We start from the raw sequence: 23,562 nt of genomic DNA, 5'->3' as shown, positions 1-23,562 counted from the left end.
ATACATACACATAATATTTTAGTTGGCACTGATTGCCTGCAAGCTATCACTACTAGTCACATGACAAGTGATTACAGAATACATTCTTCAGGCTGAAGTTTTCCAAGACAATCTAACTTTATGTCTATTCACAAATTTAGCCATGATCATCATCCTCACAACACTGCACATGCTGCAAATTTCATATTTTATCTTCATTGCTTTCTCACATGTTCAAATGTACATTTGATTACATCTGGTCACCAGCAACATCAAACGATCTTGTGGGCAAAAGCCATGCATGGAGGAGCATGAGTCTAGTCCATACTGGCAAAACAATCTCTGCAGCACAATGAACAATGTCATTCCCAAAACAAAGTAGGATCTTCGGGACGTACTACCGATATTAAAATGCCAAATGAAAATGAAGCATGGAAAAAGAATCATAAGCAACACTTTGTAACACTAAAACCAGGTCTTCATCTTCTAACTGGGGAAGATTACTGCCTGTCCTGACACCCAGTAATTATAGTCCTGATTCCTACATGTATCATGCTACATGCGAGAACATACTAAAAGAATATATTTCAGACTACTGCTCCAAGGCTGACCTTTAAAACTATCTATCATTGCCAGGTTTTTACCCTGAATAGCTTTGGCTGAGCTTAAGCAATCAAAAACAGACAACAGTTTAAAAAAAGAGCTGTAAAGTGGTGATTTGCAGCTTTCTGCAAATTACAGATTAGGACCCAGAACAAATTTGGTTCCATTTCATCACAAACACTATCCTGAATAGTATCAGGCATCCATATCCTGATGGTTGCCATCAGGTTTAACAATTGTATTATAGTGACTGACTGAGAGGGACCTAGTATTGAGAAGAGTTGTAAAACAATTACTGAATTGGTTGCTAATAATGCCCTAGCACAGATCTCTCTCAAACACACAAATCAATGCACCATGTCCAACAAGCGTACTTTGCTTAGCGCAGGTCAAAAGGATTTCATGGGCAAACAAGGAGTTAATTATTGATCAGCAGCGAACACATGGTTCTGAAGTAGGCAAAAGACAGAGGGGACACTTACCAGACCTTCCAGGCACAACTTGGAACAGAAGCCATCAGATATATATCTTCACTTCTGCAAAAGGGCACTAAAGCCAAGAAAGGTTAATTTGAAATGGCTCATGTTCTAAGTTTAAAATAGATACACTATGTTGAAAACCACAGAAGCAGGCAAAAAGAAAAGATGGCAGGAAAACTTAGACTTTCTTTCAGACAAGAACTTACTCGAAAGGAATACATATACGCATTTTGTACTTGATGACAGCTCATACAAGAACACATTCTGCAAAGCTGTTAAAGGAAAGCAGGCTCTGTAACTTGTGTGGTCATGTATATGCTACAAGGCAGTAAGAATGTAGAACAGCATTTCAGACTGCTTTGGTACTAAAGGCTTCAGAAGATGCATAATCATGTTGATTTAAACCTAAACATATTCACATGTTTTAAACCTCTTGGCTTTTCTTAGGAGAAAAGCAAGCGTCCTTGGCTCGAACTGGGTGTTTCTCCTGTCAATACATTTGCCAAAACCACTTATTTAGTAGGACCTAAAACTATTTGCACAGAAATGCTGAATTCAATAAACAGTTTCAGGAATAAAAAGGAAGTAATTTTCTAAATATTATAAAATTGAATTTTAGTGCTTTAACAAATTTGTCTAAAGACCACTGGCTTTTAGGCTGAATTCATTTTAAGGAACTGAAGGAGAGGAGAACACACCAGCTTCCTCTCTTCAAAAGCTACATTAATAACATCTGACTCAAAATTTTGGCCTGACCCAAAATAAGCCTTCCCCCTCTCCACTCCACCCCGCACTGTGTTTAATTTTTGTCAGAAAATTTTCAGTTAGCGTCCACAAAGAATTTTGCTCATACTCTACACTACGCCTGTGTTCACTCTGTTTCAGTTTGTCTGCTTTATAAAGAGATATATTTATTTGCCCAGACTTGAAATGGACATGCTAAATCAGACCAGCTGCCCTCGTGCTAGGTCAGTCTAGCAGTATATTCAACGTGGCTTGCTTTCTGTAGAGAATAACAGTAGTAAGACTATCAGCGCCCGCAACACGATGTTAACCAGGTGGTAGAGGATCACAAGAGTTTGCAGCTAGGAAGACTTCCATATTTTTATCATAAATCCCTGCTGGAACTGGATTATCAAAAAAAGAGAGCCTCTTATCAAGTCACATAGATACCTACTTCCAACATTAGGTATAATGCCATGGATTAATTAACTTTTTCTTCCTTCATATGGTTTCTACACCCATGTTTGGTTGTTGTTGTTTTTTTTTTTTTATTTTAAAAAAGTAGACTTAGAATAATCTTTACAAGTTACTAGCAGAGAAGGTTATTTTCCAGTAGGGCAGCAGATAGGTATGTTTCAGGAAGAAAAATGAAATCAGTAAGCTTCTATTCATGGTAAGACCAAAATGCAGGTGTCCCTACAGCCTTTACAACACCTAGACAAACTCATGACATTCTAGCTCTCTAGTCATGGACCAGGCTGCTTGTTTGCAAGCTGGTTAAACAAGCTCCACTTTCCCACACCTAAAAATGAAGCCACAGCAGGCCAAAGTTGAAATTGCCCTCATTCTTTAACACTATTTCCACCCTACATTATTTATAATTTAGACTTTGATTAGACTTTTAGAAGGCCAAATACAGATATTGCTTGGAAGTTACTGCTGTAGTTTCCTATGTTTATTTTTATTGAAGGAGGGTCTTTTTTTTTTTAAATATTTTAAAAGTATTTCATGTAAATTGAAGACTAGGTATCTTAAGTTTGACATGATCATTAGTTTAAAATCTCTGTAAGGTTACTCCCTTTGCATCATAACCCATTCCCTGTAACTTTGGTTCAGATTCAGTAGAATAGTAATTTCACCCATGTCTTCACTGCACGCAGCACCTGTAAATTAGAATGTACTCAGTGCCCAAGACCCAGAGATAGAGATGCAGAAAGCAAATAAAGAGCCACAAGAACTGTAAGATGCATAGCAGGAAAGGGACTCCAGCAGAGCAGATATTCTCAAGAGCCATTTTGATGTAGTGGCAAAATTGAGACAATTAATGCATATGTTTATAGCAGTTCCCAGAGCAGCAATCTTCACTTCTAACAGGAATTTTTAATACAGAATAGGATTAGTATATGTTACAACTGCTGCAAGTGCACCCAGCTCAAATTTGCTTGCCACAGTAAAGCCACTTTGATATCCAGCCAAGCAGAGCTGCACATATTAGTCACCAAGCATCAGGTTTTGTAATACTAGATATTTCTGTGTTACAAATGCCGTAAGACATTAAATATCATGGTGCTGATGGAAGCTGCTAGCAAGCTCTCTTCAGCTCTGCTGCTCCTGTTTTTCTGCTAGGGTCAGAGAAAAAGGCCTTTATCAGTTTGTAGTTAAAAAAATATATACACATATCATGCCACATACTTCTATCAACAGCCTGGCAAACTAAAATGTGGTATTTGTTAATATACCAGATCCCAGTGAAAGACTAATTAATCTTCCTAAAAGAGGACAGACAACTTTTAGGAAGAATGATATTTCAAAAGATTCTGACAGAGCAAAGGAAAAAAATATGCATCAGTGTAGGTTATTTTAGGTCACAATCTGTTTTTGCTCCCCTCCAACTCCCCTGTTTGTTGGGTGGAGTACAACTACTTCCTTTGTTACCAAAAGACCAAAACATCCTGGAGATTAGTCTGATAGGGAAAATCCTATGGCATGACTCAGTGGGTGTGGTTAAGCTTTAACAGGTTTCAGCTGCATTACTCTTCACTTACATAGACATTGCTTAAGATACTGTCTAAGAAAGAGGAAGTGAAGATAGATACCAAGAGAGGAAAGCCAGTTTAAGCATAGTACACACTCTGTCATGTAAGAGCATGGTACAGAGGAAAGTCAAGATGGGGACCAGCTGTGTCAGGACAGGAACCAACCTTCCCATCCAACAGTAAATTCAGTCACTTGCAGACTCTCAATTTTGGATTACCTTGCAGAATGCAAGATGGATGTTTGGGAGACCTGAAAGCTAAAGAGAGTTTAAGTGAACCTAATAAATATAAATACACACACTCACACACATATATATATGATGGTCCTTTCCTCACATTTTCATCAATGAAAAACTGACTTTTTTACAGGGCAGAAAGCAGCTGCTAAAGCCTGGATGCATCTGCAATAATCTGAATTCATAAACAACTCCATGTATATTTACCCCCAAAAGGAAATTATGCTATTGGACTACCAGCTAGTGTAGCTGAGGCAGGAATGTAATCAAGACTGAACCTTGCTTTACCATAGCAATCTTCTCTTTTTACCCAAAAGATGCAATTCTGTCAATAAGACTGCTTTTGCCTTTATTACAAGATGAACGACTACATACTAATAATATTACTCCTTGTCTCCACAAAAATTCCAACCCAAAACACTACTCTTGTTGAAGTGTAAATCTAAATCACTTTTTAGAGATTGGTTAGTTACAGCTATACTAGTTAAACTTTCCTACAAGATGATCACTTATATTCTTTCAGCTTTCTAAATCCCCCTCCAGCGAGAGGAATCATAACCATTCATTAACTAGGGAAAAACCCACATAATTCTCAAGTTAATTTAACTGGGATAAAAAAATAATAATAAAATCTTTACATTTTCAGGAATCAACAATAAAGCCAAAAGCATTAGGCTTCTACTAGGAAAGTAGATTTTAGCTTCTAATGTAGACAAAAAACAGTCTTCTGTTGAAAGCAAACTGAAGGAATTATGGAGAAAAAAAATCCCACCACTTACTGCAGTGTCTGTATAGGAATGAAAGTGATTTATTTATATTACACACAAAGATTTTTATTAAAAAGGCTGGTAATGGAACATTTTATTTTAATGCATCAACTTGATAAAAGGTTAGTTACAGAAATTATGTATAATGTTGTATAAGTCACATGGATGGGTTATTTAAAAAAGGATCTGATAATTAGAGGAGACACTTCTTATTTTAGTTACATTGTAAAGTGCCTTGTGTAGTCATATTCTATCGTTGGAATGACTGCCTGTACAAATTTCAAGAAAATAAGAAGGTACCTGAGTTTCTTGTTAAGGAAAACATGCAATAGATAGAAATCCTGTAAAAGAAAGAAAAAGTCACATTCAATGGTCTGCTCAACACTATTTCTTGCTGGTAGGAAAATAACACCTAGCAATTACAATGTTAAGAGACTGGGAAATTAATACAGCAGAACTCTGGTAATGACATCTGATGCTTGCCCAAACATAACAGACTTTCCTGTTTTAAGTTGAAGCAGAGAACCAGGAGTTATATTCAACAGATCTTAGAAAACAGTACACAAACATTTACAATCCCACTTACACACTTCACGTTTGTAATTAACAAACGTCAAGGTGAGTTAAATCTGGGAAGGCTAATCCCTAGCTACCTTTGTGTAGCTGTAGGGAAAGCAAGCTCCTCCTCAGCATCTCAGTGTCTCAGAAAAAGAAATAGGTTCCTGTTCTGAATTGTCTTTTGAAATAAATCTTACCTGTCAATGAGGGAAAGTGGAGAGATAGCTTTGCTAAACTAAGAAGTCTGCCTTTGTAGAGGAGATTTTCCTAATCTCCCTTGTGTATGTTACCTTCAAACGTATGTTGGGCCTGAATCTGCAGTGTGGGGTATACACAGTAATTATAAAATGAAGTGTTTGTCCACCTGGGACTGAGGCAGACAGCAAAGTAAAAACTAAAATAAATCACTACTTTCAGCCGACAGTTAAGTACTGGACATATGTAAACCCTACTATTTTCGCATGTCAGTCTCATGGACCATTTCTTGACAAACACAAACCAGGGAAGAATTGGCTGTTAAAAAAAAAAATAATCTCAATTTGTTAAGCAATAGCAGAAAAAGTAACCAAAAATCTTGAAAATAAGTTATTTCTAACTACTAAGGAGTAGAAGACTTGAACTACCTTGATAGAAAAGTTATTTTCCAGTTCAGTTTCAGCTGCTTGCTGCACAAATTGAGCAAGTCTCAACTCATACAGAGAATATTATTTGTTCGGGGCCCGCAGCTGCTCAGTAATGCTCCCTTGCCTGCCTTACAGCAGCAACATTATTTTGAAAGTACACACTTCATTTTCTCCTAACATGGAGGTTTCTTTAGTCAGAAAGCGTGGGATCAATTACTACAAAGCATAACCAAGATCAGTCAACTTGCAAAAGAAAATTCTAATTGTGAGGCATTCAATATCAAGAATCATTTCAGTAGATTTTCATTGCTTTTTTGTCAGCTGAATGTTGTTACCAACATATTGCTCACATATAGAGTAGAGAACAATGGGACCTCGACATCTTTCAGAAATGAATTTCAGATTCAAATCTAATACAGAAGCTGCTGTACCAAGAGGACTGATTATACTCTGGCTGGAGTCTGTAAACCTCCAGCTTCATCCTCCCCTGGGATCATAGTTTCATACTCAGTTTTATACTCACAGCTTCACACCCCTAAAAACAAGGGCTCAATTCTGTCCCTTCAATTCCACCTACTTTCTGAGAACTGATTAACAGAGCTTGTTTGCACAAAGGAATTAATCCCAGAACTTTAGTAAGCGCTACCACAAGCAGTCGTTTACTGCTTTCACACACAACTGCATTCCAGTTTAGGAACCTTGAGATAACAGCTCCTTAAATACAAGAAATCGTTGAAAATATCACGTAGTAATGAAAAAGGATACATGTGAACTCCAAGTTCTCCCCCACCTTCTGCAACAGTCTCAATGATTTTCTTCATGACTTCTGCATGCCTGAAAAACAGATAAGAAACAGTGGAAATATTTTAAGGAAAAAGTAAGCTTCTCTTCATCTCAGTAAGATTAGGTTTTGTGCAAGTTAAATAGTTTTGGACTGTTAGCTTCAGAAGCAGCAAGAGGAACCTTTCAGTTTGCTGACGAAAAAATCCCAACAGTAACTGAAAGGTAGTATTACATGATGAATGTAAAGTTATTCGCCAACTCTCTACATTCACAAGGGAAATGAAAAATGTTCTATGCTACAATGTAGATGGAGTGCCACAATAGCAAATATATATTGCTTGTTACTAGTGCTATTTTTAATTGCTAAATACCAAAGAAGCCACCAGGTATGCCCCTAGCAGGTAATCCTCACCAGCAGCAAGTCACCAGAAGTTCCCAAGTGACCTCTGAAGAAGATACCTAGAAATTGCTGCAACTTATTTAGCTGGCTCTGCTGTACTCTTAAATTTGTAGAGCTTAGGAGGTATCGAACATTTAAACAATTTGTAGTTTCCTAGGAGAGGCAGGCTAAGCTAAACCTGCATAAATTCAGAATTGTTGCTCTGAGACTGACAGGGTATGGAAACTTTCTCTGGCGGTAACTTGGGTTCCACGGCAGATCAACAGTTTCTAAGTAAGCTTCTCTCTTGCAACTCCATTACTGTAAAACATAAAAAATGATATTGTAAAACTGAACCACATGACGTTTTTGTACAAAGCTGTTCCTGGGAATATAACACAGAATCACAGAACAGCTAAGGTTGGAAGAGACTGGTCATCATCTAGTCCAATCCTCCTTGCTTGATGAGCAGTAAATCAGAACAGGTTGCTCAGAACTTTGTCTGGTCTTGAATATCTCCAGTGATGAAGACTTTAAATCTTTTAATGACCAATTACAATTCAGAAGTAATGGTCTGGTGTTCAGGGTATTTATTATGTCCCATAAACCAAAGGATGAACATCATATCAAATCAAAAGGGAGAACTACTGTGTGGTTAATTGATGTTTTATTTACATATTTAACACAAGATCCCAAGTTGTACAACTCATCTTACTTTTCTCTAGACTCCAACTTGGTTTTAAATTCACAATTCTGTAGCAATCTTTATCAGTGACATCATATAGGGCTATGGATATCCACCTATGCAACACTGCAAGCTAGTTAACAGCAGTAGTTTAACATACCAATCCCAAAACAATCTATGATTCTACTGAGGACAAAGTTGCATAACTTTCTGACCACGCTTTGATACCATTATGCAAATCTAAATAGCTGACCAGTAACTGGCATTTAGTAGTTACCTCCAAAGTTAATCATCTTGCCAGTGGCTGCAAACACAAGGAAGGAAGCTGTTGCGAAGTTACCAGGACACGCTGTGAACAGGAACATGCAAGTCTGGGGAAATACTAAAGGTCAGCATCTGTCATTTGCTGTGCTGTTGGTCTTTGACCCCCACAGCTGATTCCAATTCTGGATCTTCATAATGAACCTGCAGCACACATGCCATGTATCGGGTGCCATAGCCAGCTGCTTCTATATAGGAACCTGGACTGTCAAGCTTCCACCTTACCCATAACAGTGGACTATTTTTTGTACTGGCACAGGCCACCCTACAAGCTATTAGAAGTCTTTAACAGGATACTGGCTCAAATTCATACAACTGCATGACATTTGCTCTTTTTAATTTTCTAAGGACTAGTTAGATATTTGGAATTCCATAATGGCCACAATATTGGTCATTCTTACTGTCATACTCATGAAAAGATTTGCAGGTGCTTTATAAACTTTCAAATGTTTGTTTCCTGTTTCAATTTCCTTCTGTAAGAATATTTTGAGGAATTAATATAAAGTATGTATACCTCCCAATGGAAAGAAATGAGATGACTTTGGAAGAAACGTTATCTAAATTATCCTGCTGTCTAGAAATCTCTCTTTTATTCAGAAGTTAAAAAAAAAAAAAAATCCCCCAGAAATAACTCTCAGATGACTAAAATGCTTGTTCCAGGACCTGTCTGTAGATTGCTTGAGCTATCAAATAGATCAGACATTTAAAACATCTGTTAAACTCACTTAATTTACTTTCTGGCATAACCAACTAATCAACTAACTCTTGATGTGGTTCAAGTAATGTAATGGACTTATTCATGTTCTATGTCAGAAATATTGCTGTTACTACTGAAAATAAATTGAGATACACAGAATTAAAACCATATATTAAGGGTTTAACAATAAGTTTCTTTAACAGAAAGAAACTGATTTCTGAGACTGATCAGATGACCTTTTATGCTCTCATCAAGAATGTCCGCTTTCCTGCTGAAGAACCCCTTTACTGCTTTGCAACAGACCAAAGTTGTCAGTCAAAATATTTAACAACTTCACATGGAGTTCAGCACACCTGACATACTGACACTGAATATCAGCTGGAAGGGAAATACATACCATCAGAAAAGTAAAAAATAGAAGCCTTCCTGACATATGAGGAAAAAAAACACCACCAGAAATGAATCAGTTTTCCTGCCCCTCTCAACCCCTTGCAATTCATAGAGATAAAAGGCCTTCCAGAGGACTTTCAGTGCAGTGAATAACAACTATCAAGCTTCCATTAAAGAGAGTAAAGTGTAAGACGTTTTAGGACAGCATATTTTCAAGAAAAAAAGTTCCCTATTATTTCAATTAAGTGTCTGTAACTGCTCAAACACACTAAGACAGGTGTGGATAACCCACAAATGTTATCATCAGGCAAGACACTCAAAATCCATAACAATCAGTTAACCTCAAGATCTACAATTTGCTGATCCTTGCAGCTGCTTCTAGTCACTTCCCTGCAGATACTGAGAGTACATAAGAGCTAAAAAGAGTCCAGAAACCTGTTGCCATTTATTCTGAAAGAGAGGAAAATAAGTGCTTGGAAGTAGCGCAAGTAATTCAGATCTAAATGTAAATGTGTTCAGTAGTTAACTAGTTTGATAGTCCCTTCATAACACCCACATGAAAAAAAAGTTGAGAATTGCAATTAAGCCAGTTTCCATGAATTAATGAGGAAGTTGACTGTGTTCCTCCCAGTACCATAAAAATGCTGACGGGAACTACAACTTACAGCAGAGCTGCAAGATGAACAGTTTCAACTACTCAAAATAGGAGCGATCTCGAGCAGCTGATGGTAGCACACAACTGCTGTTTGTTTCCTTTCTGACGCATGACACAGTGATGTACACGTCACAAGAAACAACCAAGTTTAGGACCATCTAAATATCCGACATTACACAATTCTTGTGACATGCATGGAAGCAATAGCAGCAGAGCTAAGCAGTGGTATTTCCTAGCTAAATTAAGAACAAACCAACATTTTTGCTTACTATTTTTCACCTCAGAAGCCCAGACCTTCTTAGCTATTAGCCTAACAATTTAACAAAATAGCTCACCTTAGAGAGTAAGAGAACATACTTAAATCCTCCATTTTAGATATACTGTTGGCCTCTTTCTTCACAGTATCAAGACGACCTTTTCAAACCTTTCCAATGTTAAGCAGTTGCCAGTCAAACAGTTTGCTTTTTGAGAAGCACTAGACAATTTCCTCCGCATTTAAGGCTACCAACAAGTCAGTCTCACCACAGTATCTACACCTCTTTCAAGCTTGGAAACAAGCCTCACAATGGAACAAGTCTCACAATGCAAACCATTTCTTCAAGTGTAGATGTGGACTACATAACAAAGACACTGGCACTTCACTGTCTGAAGTGAAGGAAAGCGACACATGCACACAGAGCTCTCATCCACGAAGACTCTCAATCCAGATTCACAGTCTAGTATTAGATAAGTTCTTACTCTACAGAGGTGTTTGCAAAATTAAACAGGTTACATTGCAGCCACAGCCCATTATAAAACCCACAGGCCTACCTAGTCAGCCACACCCAAATATCTGGTCATCTCTGTTTCTTCTGAACATCTTCCCAGCCTGCATCCACTACATGAGCTTCTTCCAACTGATTTATTAGCAGGACTTCCAGCAATCACTAAATCAAGCCTTGGCTTCAGGCTTTTTTTCCCTCCTTTTCTTCTATAAATCATGTTCCTAGTCAGTCTGTTAAGTCTCTCTAGATACATGCCGACACTCGTTCAAAAACAAAATGCTGCATCCATTTTTCTGCCCAGAACAACGCAGACAGCAAACAATGAGACACTCAAAGTCACTAACAGGTTTACATATTAAGACTGGTATATTAATATAAGGTACAATAATACCTTCTAGACCAAACCTTGTCCTCCTTATTGTCTTAGAGTATGTATACAAGAAAGAGACCAGAGGAAGCACCTAGTAATGCTTCCTCCAAAGTACTAGTTTCCAGCAGTGTACAAGCTGGGGACTTTCTAATTCTGAAGCATTCTAGTAACTTCCCTTGTGACAACTGTTGACAAACTTTTCTTTCATTAACATCATATTGCTTAAATAAATACTTAGTTTAAATATGTGCTGTGTGCAGAATTTAATCCTTTTTCTGGCTTTGAACATGCCACCATGTCACATGCATTCAATGTCACCAGTTTACTACTAAAAAGAAAAAAAAAAAAACAAAAGAACACTCATTACTTCACTTTCTGTGGCATTCATAATGATGGTCACTGAAATTGTAACAACCTCCTCAGCTGCCCTTTCTAAAGCTGAAGGGTCCCAGGTTATTCAATCATTTCTTATGGGAAAAAAGGATAACCTCAGTTATCCTGGATAATCCCTCTGTATCTTTTCCAGTTTTAGTCTTCCTTCACCTCACAGATTACAGAACAGATGACCAGAGCTGTACTGCAGTATTCAATATGCAGGTGGTACCACATATTAGCAGAGGCATTATGCTGTTATCTGCTCTATTCTTTTGTTGTGGTTTTTTTTTCCTAGCTCTGAGACTGACATTTCCACGGGTGTGGAAATTGTACTGTATTAGTGTAGACTTAAACTTGATGATTTAAAGACCAACAATAAAACTTACCACTTTTAGATTTTCTGTAAGTCCACTAACTGTGAAAAAAAGCTATTTCCCAGTTGTACAATGGCTTCTCTGCTCAGATTGTCCAGATACAAGCCTGACTACTTGGTGAAAGCAAAGACTGTTGTAAAGCAGTAAAGAACTATGAACTGGAAGAATCAAGAGATACACACTGACGAAGTCCATGAATACGCATCCTCATAAGACCACCAAAGGTAGCAATAAACTCCTTGGTGCAAAGTTCCCTTGCTCTCTCGCTAAAGAATAGTATACCCTTACCAAGAGTAATCTTACGATCAAGTAATTCGTAAACCAGAAACAAGAATGTCTTGAGTATGCAAAAACTACCATAAACTTGTGAAAAAGCTGATTATTTGACACCTCAGCTAGTGACACAAATCCCAAAGGTGTTTCTTTAAGTCAAAAGAAATTACAAGACTTAAAGTGGCAATTTGGACCTTTTTTTATTATTATTAACCTATGTAAGACTACGAAGAGTGTCTCTCTTCTTAAAAAGAGATAGAAGCCAAAACTCTTATCTCTTAAGAACTTCACGCTATCAAGAAGCTGAGGAGTTACACCATTTAAGATATTGGCTCTGTATCATTAAGACACCTAAAAGGATTTTACATATAACATGACAGGCACTTTTCAAAGACCTAGGAAAAAAATACCACTGCAGGTAGTTGAACTACAGACTCCCTACGTCTTGGGTGAGAAATGTGGCAAATGAAACAGAGAAAAGCCTAAAAACACACGTGAGTTTTGCACTTGTGTTCAACAAGCATTTCAGCACAGCAATTAGAACACCTCTATCTGTATAAAATTTCAGCGACTTCTGGGGGAGCAAGAGGCAGATATTACAAAATAAAGAGGTATTTCATGTTCAAATAGCTTTTTCTGCTCCCAAAGTATACATTATAATTTTATCCTCACAAAAATAGCAGCAAATAAAGTATAGAAGAAATTCCTTTTATAGAGTTCTAGTAGTCTGCCATCTTCTGGAGTCCATAGGGAAGTGGAGGAAAAGTAAGTTGAGCAAGAGGAGACAGTTATAACTGCAGAATATACTCGCAGCAGTAAGCACTGGAGTCACCAAGATCTTCTTTTCATACTACCTCAGAAGTTGACACACCACTACAGCAGCCAACTGCGGAAGCATCCAGAAAACCTGAACCAAATCCACAACAAGACCAGTGAAGTGCCTTTTATCTACATACTGAATCAGACCTGAAACAAAGACTTACCTGCATGGGTGAACTGAGCACATGGGAGGTGGAGGAAGATGAGGATGGTTTTCAATGGTTACCGTTTTCTTGACATGATCTTGGCTAATATCTTCATACATATGCTCTACTGTTAAAGGCTGCCGCTGCTATATAGGAAAATGGAACAGAACAAAACCATTACTAGCAAAGAGTCTTTTGCTTCTTCTTAGCAATTTTAACATCGTTGTTAACAGATCAAGCACCATAAATTATAAGCATCTAATATAAAACAGGTCTGAAGGAAAGAACCAAGTGTCTTAAGATCCATATGGTGTAGAATAGTACTAAACAAATTTAGTTTTTAATAAACTGTATGAATGGTAAAGTCAATACATTTTGAGAACCATCTCAATGGTTCCCACTTAGGTTCCCATCTAGGTATTTGAGCTGTAAGCCCTAACCAACTTTAACTCAAGAAACTTAGTCATGAAAGGGAGAGTGATTTATCTAATCCCCTCCCTCTGAAGATCATGAAAATACATACTTGCTTATTTGACTGAGTTTACTAGGGCTATTACTACCTCTACAGAGCTAACTCAGTCAAGTGACAGAGCATGATTTGCTTCCTTCCAAATGCTCCATCACCAAGTACAATTTCCAGTGAAATTATTCCTACTTCCAGCAAGTATCCTAAGTCCTGTCTGCAACCCTGACTATATAATGATTTTGTAACCATTTTTTCATTTCAATTTTTACTGTGAATAAGAAAAAAAAAAAAAAGCGTTGCTATTTGATACCACAAGTCTAATTTTACAGACGTGATAAAAACCCGACAGACCTATACCTCATCATATCCAAATAACCAGAGTCTTGGAGTTTGGTAATATTTGTCGTAAGTGATGTAGAGGTCGTAAGTTCTAGTCTGTAGAATAGCATCTTCCCCTCCAACATCAACTTTAGCCTTGTTAGCTTCTACGATCTGTCTTGTGTCAAGTGTTGCCTGGTTCAAGGTAAAAATGACATTAGTATAGTCTTGTTTGGATTTCCTCCTTTCTCATCCTAAGTAGTTATATAAAGCTCTAAAGCAGAAATTAATGTTCTTAAGCAAGCATTAAAAAAAAAAATCATAGGCTTTTGGGTTTTGTTTTTATCTTTAAATTAGTTGGATCAGTTTGTCTCCCACCAAGTACTTTTTGGTTTTGGTGAGGATTTTTTAAGAAAGGTCTAATTTGCAACTACAAATGCAATTACATTGTCACACCCCCCCCCCCCCAACCTCTTCTTTCACCAATAACTTTTGAACCCAAGGGACAATTCCAATGAAATTCAGAAGGCAGAGGTCTCAGTTTATGCATTTATGAAGACCTTAGTGGAACACCAGGAACAACAACACTTTTTTTCCTCTCATGACAGTCTGATGTATCAGCATAATCTATTGAACCTGTAAGCCACTCATCTTCCACACATAAGCCTCAAGAATTATTGTGTATTTTTACCTCTTGCGAGTACAGCATTGTGTGTAAGTAGAGTGAAAAGGATCAGAAAAAAAAAAAAAAAAAAAAAAAAAAAAATCACAAAATGACTGATCTAAATCTTTGAGGACTTAAGGTTACTGCAATAGGATGGCAGGAGACAAATACACAGGAAACCAAGCTCAGTAATCCCACTGCTGATAACAAGCTTGTTATATAATCCATTTGCGTTACCATTATTTTTACTTTGCTTGCGCTCATATTGGTAATAAGCATTGCAACAGACAAGATAGAGAACTGTTCACTCACATCATCTGTCTCCAATAGCCCACTCTCTTCATACTCTGAAAAGAAGACCCATAAAATTCTGTGTTCAGCTTGTAGCTAGTCATCATATTTCTCATTCATAAACAACTCCTTTAAAACATTCTACATGTATCTAAAGATGTTTAATACAGGTAAACTTCTGAAACCCCAAACCAGACTATACCTTTTTTAATACAAATTTGATCAAGACTATAGTAAGTACATGATTAGCAATCCTCAAGTGGTTTTAAGTAGGTAGATTGCAGTTAAGTGTGGATATGAAGCGGAAGGAAGCTGTATTAAATCCATAATTTACACTTGCTTGGCTCTGTTCTGCTACTCATATTAATTTCCAGGTCAAAAACATTCATGCATGTTTTTGCACACAAGGTAAGAGTAAACATGCATCAATAAGACCATACAAAAGATGATTAAGAGCACGTTTCTGCTGAATTTTTCAGCATGTATTCTATGAAAAGAAAGAGTAGTGTTTTCTTAGAGTGTACTGCTGTAGTCAAAGGCCTGACATAAATCATGTCCCACCCGATTTAAGGAAATACCTTCCATGTCTGCAGCTTCTCCTTCATCTTCATCATCATCATCTTCACAAGATGCTGAATGATCTGCTGTATTTATAATTTCCTTTATAATTTAAATTGAAAATACTGCTTTAATGACACTGCATTTACACAGCCTTACAGCCCCAGCACATACACTGAAACAGAAAAATAATTTCTGCAATATTAAGGACTATACTGAACTCAAATATTTGCTTATCAACCAATCTGTTTCAAAGTCCTAATATGACATTAAAAATCCATTTTCAAAGTTCTCATTTGACTTTGTAACCTGGAATGAGTTAATTGCTAAGCAAAGAAAAATAAGAGAGATTAAACAGCCTGTAACTGTTTTCAAAAACCCACCCATCTTAAACGAAAGGCAATGACTGAACAGCTACGACTAATCTACAGATTACGATTTTGTATGTCCTAGCCCAAGCCCTCAGCCAACCTTTTCTTTTAGGGAGTGTGGGCCTATGCACAGCATCTGAACCCAAGAGACAACCCTAATGAAATTCAGAAGGGGGAGGTCTCGATTTACATGGGTTTCATGAAAGCTGCTCCAATTGCTAAGTATCAGGTAGCAGGTTTCCTCATTAGAAAACTAAAACATCAAAACCAGTAAGAAACTAAGTTGTGAAGTGCTTTAGCAAATAGAACATAAGCAGAGAGTTGTCCTTCTGGACTGGACCTGTGATCCAAGCTGTACAATAAGCAAATTTTTTAACATACAACATACCAGAAGTGAAATTCAATTAGTAACACACAACAGCAGCTACGAATTACAATGAGATCCTACAAGTACTGTGTTTTGAAGAAATAGTGATCATCTTTAGGTATTCCTTCCACCCAGATGTTACTGACTTGTGAAAAAGCAGTACCTTCATTTTCAATGAGCAGATGCCTGGCACAAGAGCATACTGGCTAAAGGAATTCCAAAAAGAACACTGCCTCAGTAAACACCTCTCAGAAGGAGATGCACATGCTTTGACTAAAATCATGGGCTCTGAAAGTCACTATGTATCTGTAACACATCTAGTGACAAAGTATAATTTAATCTTTCACGGGCAGTATTAGATTGCTGCAGGTAAGACTTCTATTACCTGAAATAAAGCAAGAGGAAAATTTAGAACCATGTTTAAACCACGACAATACCTTACTGTCTAGTGTGATCTCCTTAACTGCTTCTGTTGCACCCACTATACCTGTTAATTGAAAAAGAGGTTTGTGTTATGAAAGCTTTTTTCTTTATTACAGTATAGAAAAAGGCTGCCAAGATTTCAGAAAGCAGCGTATGATCTTTTCAAGTTACATCTCACAACAATTTTGATACTTCAAAGGCTGTGTATTTGGTATTGGTAGCATGCTTGGTGCTGGACATGCATAAACCATACCAGTAACACAGAGCACAAAAGCACAGTTCTCACACATCGTTCAGGTTTTGTTGATGGAACACTGCAAAGTAATTTTCATTTTAATGAACTTTCATAGAAGTGAGTTCAGGATAGGCATTCACAGGATAGGCATCTCACAATTACAGAACTCAACTTCATGAGCAAGGCATGCATTTATGAGTATTTCTAAACATCTTGGAAGCAAGGAACTGGAGTTAAAAACCATCCCAAATCATAGTATCAACTCTTCAGTTCCTTCCCATTAGCCTTCTAGTTTTACTGCTGCTTTCACCCAGTAGTGTTTGGGATGCATAGTAAGATTCTGCTCTGACACAAAATGGGAAACACTGAAATAATTAAGTCAGTTGAGGTCATCATTAAGATAAAGATCTTGATGTGTTTCACAAGCAATCTTAAAAAAAAAAAAAAAAAAATTTGCATATTGATCAAACAAATAGTTTAAACCAGCATTCTCTTCACAGATCTTACAAAGGAACGTGTCTACACATGACTACACAGGTCATTTATAAGAGAATATTGAGCAGTCATGTACCAATCAAGTGGGTGGCTGGCAGCATAACATATTCAAGACAGACTTTACTTTCTAGTAATGGAAACTGAAAATACTTCAGATTACCAAATGCAAAGCCTGAAGCAAGGCTGAATACCTGCATTGTGAAAAGTGTCTACCCATCCCCCATCACCATCATCTTCTTCTATAATTGCTTCCTGCTCATCCGAGTACTCCATCTGCTTACACCTTTTGTAACATGGCACTGCAAAAGAATTGCAAAACAAAATGAGTGCAGTCATTCCTATACAAAACCAGACTGGAGTAGAAATTATCCTACAGGGATTTCTGAAATGTCTCTCATATATCCTTATTTAAGGAATCCTTAAGTTGTATTTCAAATGCAAAAGCATGAACTTAAAATTACATTGATGTGCTGTACCACATTTTATTTCATATACAGTACAACACTTAAAAGTTCATTCTTCTGTAACCCATTAGAGCACATTCATCAAAATTCTTACGAACTAGAAAATAATTAACTTCTCATTTGCTAACAACTAGAGACAACCTATTAGTTTTCTTCATATTGCTAAGCAACTTCTATCTTGAGTATAATTTTGCCTGGATTAGCATCAGTTTACTGAACTGATTTGTCTTTACAATTCTGCTAAACGTTTGCAACACCTATTTATATATTAGGTATGTTTAATTATAAATTAACACATACAAGTTTAGAAAAGGTTAGAATTCATGTTATTCTAAATAACTTCAGTTATATGCATTACAGAGCCATATGAGTTCAGATTTATAAAAAGTTTTCAGAACACAGTCAAAGAGAAAATGCAGATCTGATTAAGGCAAAACAGACATTTTCCATCATCATAAACAAATACAATCTAAGAAATGCTCCTATTAGACTAAAGGGGGGGGGGGGGTTGTAACTCCACTGCTGCATGAAGTGCAGAACTTGTAAATTGTTCTTAGACCTTTCAGAAAGGGAGGACAGGCGTGTGAAAGTCACAATGAAGACTTTCAAATAAGATCTGTAGGATGGCTCCCTGCCTCAATACATAGCCCACCACTTTTACTCGAGTGTCAGGCCAATGTGTCAACATCAGCAGGAAACACATTATTTTGGAATGTGTTTCAAAATAGAAGGATCAGATCAATTAGGGTCCTGGAAGTACAGGAAGGGAGAGGGGGAGGAAGGGAAAGGAGGAAAAAGTGGCAGGGGGAAGAGAAACAAAGTTGATCACTTGGTCATCCAGCCATCAGGACCACCTTAGGAAAGCATCCAACACTACTGTAAGCAATTTCAAATGACAGCACACTGTATGACTCCAAAAGCCAGCACGTGAAAGCCAAGCACAAAATACAATCCATTGCAGGTAAAAATCTCCTCAGGCTGTTCTTCAAACTAAAGGTTCATTTAATGGAATTATCTTTGACACATTTTGACTTGAGATCTTTTGAGAAAATTATTTCCACATGCTTGTTAGCTGTCTTTTCCATTAAAGATGAAGTCACCACACGTATTCTATATACACAGCATTGAAGCCGATCAAAATTTTATTTAAAATTGTATTTTGTTGTTATTGACAGGAATAGTGACAGTAATTATGTATCTGAACAAGAAGCATCAGTGTCACCATGAAAAACATTTTGGGAACATTTCAATAGTCTGAGTTTTCTGAAAGAGGAAAATAAACAACGTCCTTTTAGACATGGAATATGAGTTGAAGGACAGGAGAAAGACACACGAGGAGTTTTATTGTGCTTAAACTACATTTCTACTTCATCAAGGCAAGCTGTATTACTAGTGTAAAGCCCTGCTAACAACTGGTCTACAGAAAAGACTTTAGATGTGCAGGAAAAGCTGTTTTAATACTGCAAAGCCAAAGCATTCAAAATGCAAGATTATTTGCTTCCCCTGTCAATACAATCAGTAGAGTTGATAGCACAGTCAACCATGCTATCAAACCTAAGAACACTTACATTTAAACTTCAGCCTTACCATTTTTAGTTACCAAAAACTGTTTGTCTGTTGGCAGATAAGCCTTGACTTTTAGTTCTTCTCCTGAAGCCCTGTAAAATGAAGTGCACCATAAAAGGTTGAGAATTTGATGATCTGCAAACAAAAGAACCCTTCTATTTTCACTCCATATCAGGAACATTTTATATACTCTTCTTCACTTATTCTCAGAATCTGTTTGCTATGACTTTACTCTTCCCTACATAGAGACTTTGAGGTAAGTGAGGGATCAAAAAAGTTGGCCACCCCTAAACTATGGAACCTTGGATCAAAATTATTTTCTGCTTCAAAACCTAATTTCACTTTAAGATGGCCAAGGAATGATGGGTTGATGGAACAATCTAGTCTATACAAAATTTGCTAAGATCATCAACAATAGAGATCCAAATATCTGAAGAAAGCAACTTCAGAAAAAGCAAGAAATAGACCTCTATAAATATAAAACCTGCCCATAGTCATTAGAGCTCAAGTAACCTTTGCCAAGTTCACATTACTGAAGCATTTGCTTTCACCTTCAGTGGTTTTTGGTTTAAACTAAGACCAACATTCTAAATAGTCTGATCTAAACTGCTGGCACATAGGCCAGACTCAATATCATGTTTTCTCTGAAGGAGATGGTAAAAAGGTCAAGAAACAATGATTAAAGCATAATAATTCCTCCTTCAGCAATTCATGGCCCAGTACAGAGCCAAGAAGCTTGATGATATCAACTGCACAGACAATGCTTATGCAGGCACTAACTGATTCAGTTTTATAATGCAAGACATCAGTAGAACATGAGGAATCACCCTATTTGCACCCTTATTGTGTATGAAAGATAAGGAATTTCCAAGGGCAAGCACTGCTCAAAGTGATCTGATGTGGGCCAACTTGAACATAATCAATTAATAAACGCTTGTTAAAATATACTAATTATAACTACTTAGGTGCATGTGGCCTTTACTTTTTGATCACTAATCACCAAGACAAACTCAGGGAGACATGCTGCTACCGCAGCTAAGCACTGAAAGCATTCAAGTACGTATTGGCTTATTTCCTCTAAAACCTTAGGAAAACAAAAAATCCCCAAACAAATCCTCATCTCAACTACTCCTACACACAGCAATAAGTAACTCCTGCCTGCCTTAAAGACAGCTTTATCATAAAACCAGCAAAAATTCTACTGAAAGAGTCCACGTATTGTTATGAAATGAGACAACTGTATAGTTGCATTCAATGGAAGCACATCAAAGCATAGCAGGGACACTAACTTTCTAAAATTCTTTTAATTTTACTTACCATTGCCAAGTAGGACAGTGGTGAACTAAGTGATCTCCAGCTGCGACAAACTGTTAAGGCCAGAAAAAAAACAGCCCTGTTAAATAGAGCCTAAAGAAACAATCTCCAATTTTCCTCAATATTAGTATTTCAGTTGCACATTCCTTTGACAGATTAACTGTGTAACTAGCAATTGTTTAGATCAGTTTGATGCTTTATTTTAACTCAATTTCTCAGATAACCATGAAAACCCAAAGACTAAATTGACTTCAGCATAAGGAAACGTGCTAAGCATAACAGCAAATTCAGATAGTTTAAAAAGCTGTGGTATAACCTACCACTCTGGAAACAAGTAAAAAAGTTTCTAGACCCAGTAACATTGTTTACTTTATGATGAAGAATATGTTTTTATTTGCCACTCTTCAAAGTTTTGCAAAGACAATGAAGAGCTTAATGTAGAAAAAAAAAATTTTTAATTGTTTAAAATTGTTTAAAACAATTTTGCAGCAAGAAGAAAAGTGAGACTGACATTAATTCATTGTATTGGTGAAAGAACTGCAACAAAGTATAAACAGTATGCATTTTAAGTAATGACCATCACTGTAATAGTTCACCACTGGCATTAACTGAATAAGGATAACCATACCTTGAAAAACCTTATGTATAACTTTGTTCTGAAGAAACAGGTTCTAAAAAAATCTTCAATCTACTTGTGCTTAATGTCACAGCAAAGGATTTTATAAAATTACATAATAAAATTATAAAATTTTATAATTACTTCAGAGTGATATTGCAAAACTTATGCAAGGCTTGCATATGAACTCAAATTCACCCAGCAAAGTCTAACACACTGGCTTCTTTTTGTATGCATATATTGAGAAAGGCAGGCCTGCACCTATGAAAAGCTACTTGTGTGGTCTTTTGCACCAGCTACTTTTGAAAATGAGAGGAACACCCATTGCTACAGTTGCTTTCTTGTCTTAAAATGCCAGTTTATAACAACACACTTTTAGTTAACCAGAAGCTGTTGTAGTGGTGTGTCAGCCATTTTCTCACCATGTCCTCCAAAGCGAGGCATATTAGCATAGTAGAAAACACTGCAACACGCACTGCATACGGATTAGCAGACTCAATCTCTGCAAAAGTGCTTCCTTTCATCCATTTTCCAACGGAAGTCTCCAGCAGAAGTAAAATCTTCTAAGAAAACAGCAATCCCTCCCAATACACATCAAAACTTTAAAACTCATTAGCCTTTACACAGTAATAAACAACATATGAAATTCCAGAATTATTTAGAATTCTCTGTTCAAGGAACTGGAACCAACTGGCAGCAATGTTACAAAATATTCTTCAAGATGAAAAAAACATTAAAGTATTGTTTGTGGTTCTAATAGATGCAAAACCCTAGAACAGTAATTGAAATGTCATTTGCATATTCTTCAGCTTAGGCAGCAGAATTACCTAGGTGGTTTCTATTTCTCAAGCACTAATGCTATCTCATACCTGAACCAATATTGCAAAAGACATCAATTTCAGGACATCTTACTTCTACTCCTGGAAAGAATGATTTTTAAGATTTGCCTGTACTTACATATAAAATTAAAACAGATGTTATCTTTCTGAGGTATTAACTAGTAAGAATAGGCAAGAATTCATTGCAATTAAATCAAGCACAAAAGTATATAAAAAGAGGGAGCAATTGCTGAGTTTGAATAATGAGTCATCTTTTAGCCTTATTCCTAACTGATTCATCTTCTGAGGCAAGCCACAGGAATCCCACAAAGTCTATACAACAGCATCTCAAACTAAAATACAGTTGAATTGAGATTCATTAACCAAGAAATTCAAAGTCATTTGAAGATAATATCCTAGCAACATCAATGCTTTGAATCCTTCTTTAGCAATCATTACTATATAGAGACCAAAATCATCAGAAAAGAAAGACTGTCAAAGGGACAATCAGTAGATCCACTCTTCAGTCTCATCTAAATTTAACAAAAAATTAACCCTGCTGTAGAACTGTTTCCCTTTACTACTTCTTTGAAGGATTCAATTTCTTCTTCCTATCAGAATCTAACTTTATACAGAGAATACACACTATTCACATTCTTAAGGATGTTTAAATGCTGCAAACTATTTAATGTAACATAATGTGGTTCTTGCTAAGTTCTATAGAAAGACCCTTTTCCTTCAGCACTACTACAAATATCTCTCCCATGATCAAGAAGGGATTCAGCATTAGTAGAACATTTGTCTAGACTTTCTCTGTTATATTTGGTTCACAGATAATATAAATTGTAAATCTATTATTGTGTAATATACAACATAGAAAGATCTATATGCACTAACACACACATATGGTTATCCGAACAGCAGAACATCATGTTGCTAAGCCTGTTTTTCTGAGCTTGCTTGCTTGCTTGCCATGCAATACAGCAGGAATATGCTATAGGTACTAAAGTTAGGAAAAATGCTTCTGTTCACATTATGTACCTGCATCAGTCACCATTTGTTCCATCTTTTTCCATCTCATCTTCACATTTGTACATTTTACCTCATTTCTCTTTCATTCTACCTAACAGTTTTAACATAATTTTCTTAAACCTCTGTGAAGACAATGTATTTTCAGAACAGTAACACTTTAGTATGAGAAAAAGTAGAATGGCGAAGTCAAAATAGCACTGTACAATCAGTGTTCTTACCATTCTAGAAAAAAAGAGAAAAATCCTCTTTTTTTCTCTTCACAGAAGACTCCTTAAAAAACTACTACTGCTTGGCAGCAAGCCAAAATACAACCAGCCTGGAGTAAGCTATAGAGAAAAGGAGGGAAAAAATAGTAATCATTGGATACTTGGTGCGGACAAGCATTTGTAATGATTTAGCCAGAGCCTTCGAAGGAAACAAAAGTGAGGTAAGCAAAAGACAGCTTTCAAGATACAAGCTCCCTTCTGAACTGCTTATGGGAAAGACTTCTAAAATCAATATACTCCTGCTTGAGTCCAGAACTCCTGTG

The 23,562-nt window shown here is 36.7% G+C and overlaps 1 protein-coding gene across 2 annotated transcripts in view; it reads right to left on the bottom strand.

Moving 5' to 3' along the window:
- Positions 1-4,835: 4,835 nt before the first annotated feature.
- The window catches only part of ATG3 (autophagy related 3), a 22,584-nt gene continuing 3,857 nt past the window's right edge, over positions 4,836-23,562 (bottom strand). Inside the window, exons 3-12 of one of the 2 annotated variants that reach the window (XM_061453850.1) lie at positions 20,571-20,620; positions 19,275-19,345; positions 17,415-17,522; positions 16,508-16,557; positions 15,353-15,434; positions 14,796-14,830; positions 13,859-14,014; positions 13,054-13,181; positions 6,770-6,838; positions 4,836-5,123 (exon numbers count right to left, since the gene is read on the bottom strand). In XM_061453850.1, coding sequence (XP_061309834.1) covers positions 5,042-5,123; positions 6,770-6,838; positions 13,054-13,181; positions 13,859-14,014; positions 14,796-14,830; positions 15,353-15,434; positions 16,508-16,557; positions 17,415-17,522; positions 19,275-19,345; positions 20,571-20,620 — 831 coding nt within the window. In that variant the 3' untranslated portion in view covers positions 4,836-5,041. Of the gene's footprint in view, positions 5,124-6,769; positions 6,839-8,128; positions 8,223-13,053; positions 13,182-13,858; positions 14,015-14,795; positions 14,831-15,352; positions 15,435-16,507; positions 16,558-17,414; positions 17,523-19,274; positions 19,346-20,570; positions 20,621-23,562 lie in introns of those variants that run through there. The other variant, XM_061453851.1, reaches the window with a different exon arrangement.

The sequence above is a fragment of the Pezoporus flaviventris genome, unplaced genomic scaffold (assembly GCF_033815535.1).
Source record: "Pezoporus flaviventris isolate CSIRO_AGI_PZ_B2104156 unplaced genomic scaffold, CSIRO_AGI_Pfla_v1 ptg000015l, whole genome shotgun sequence".
In the NCBI taxonomy this organism is placed as follows: domain Eukaryota; kingdom Metazoa; phylum Chordata; class Aves; order Psittaciformes; family Psittacidae; genus Pezoporus; species Pezoporus flaviventris.
The sequence above is the reverse complement of the archived record's forward strand: the minus strand, read 5'-3'. Positions and strand labels throughout refer to the sequence as shown.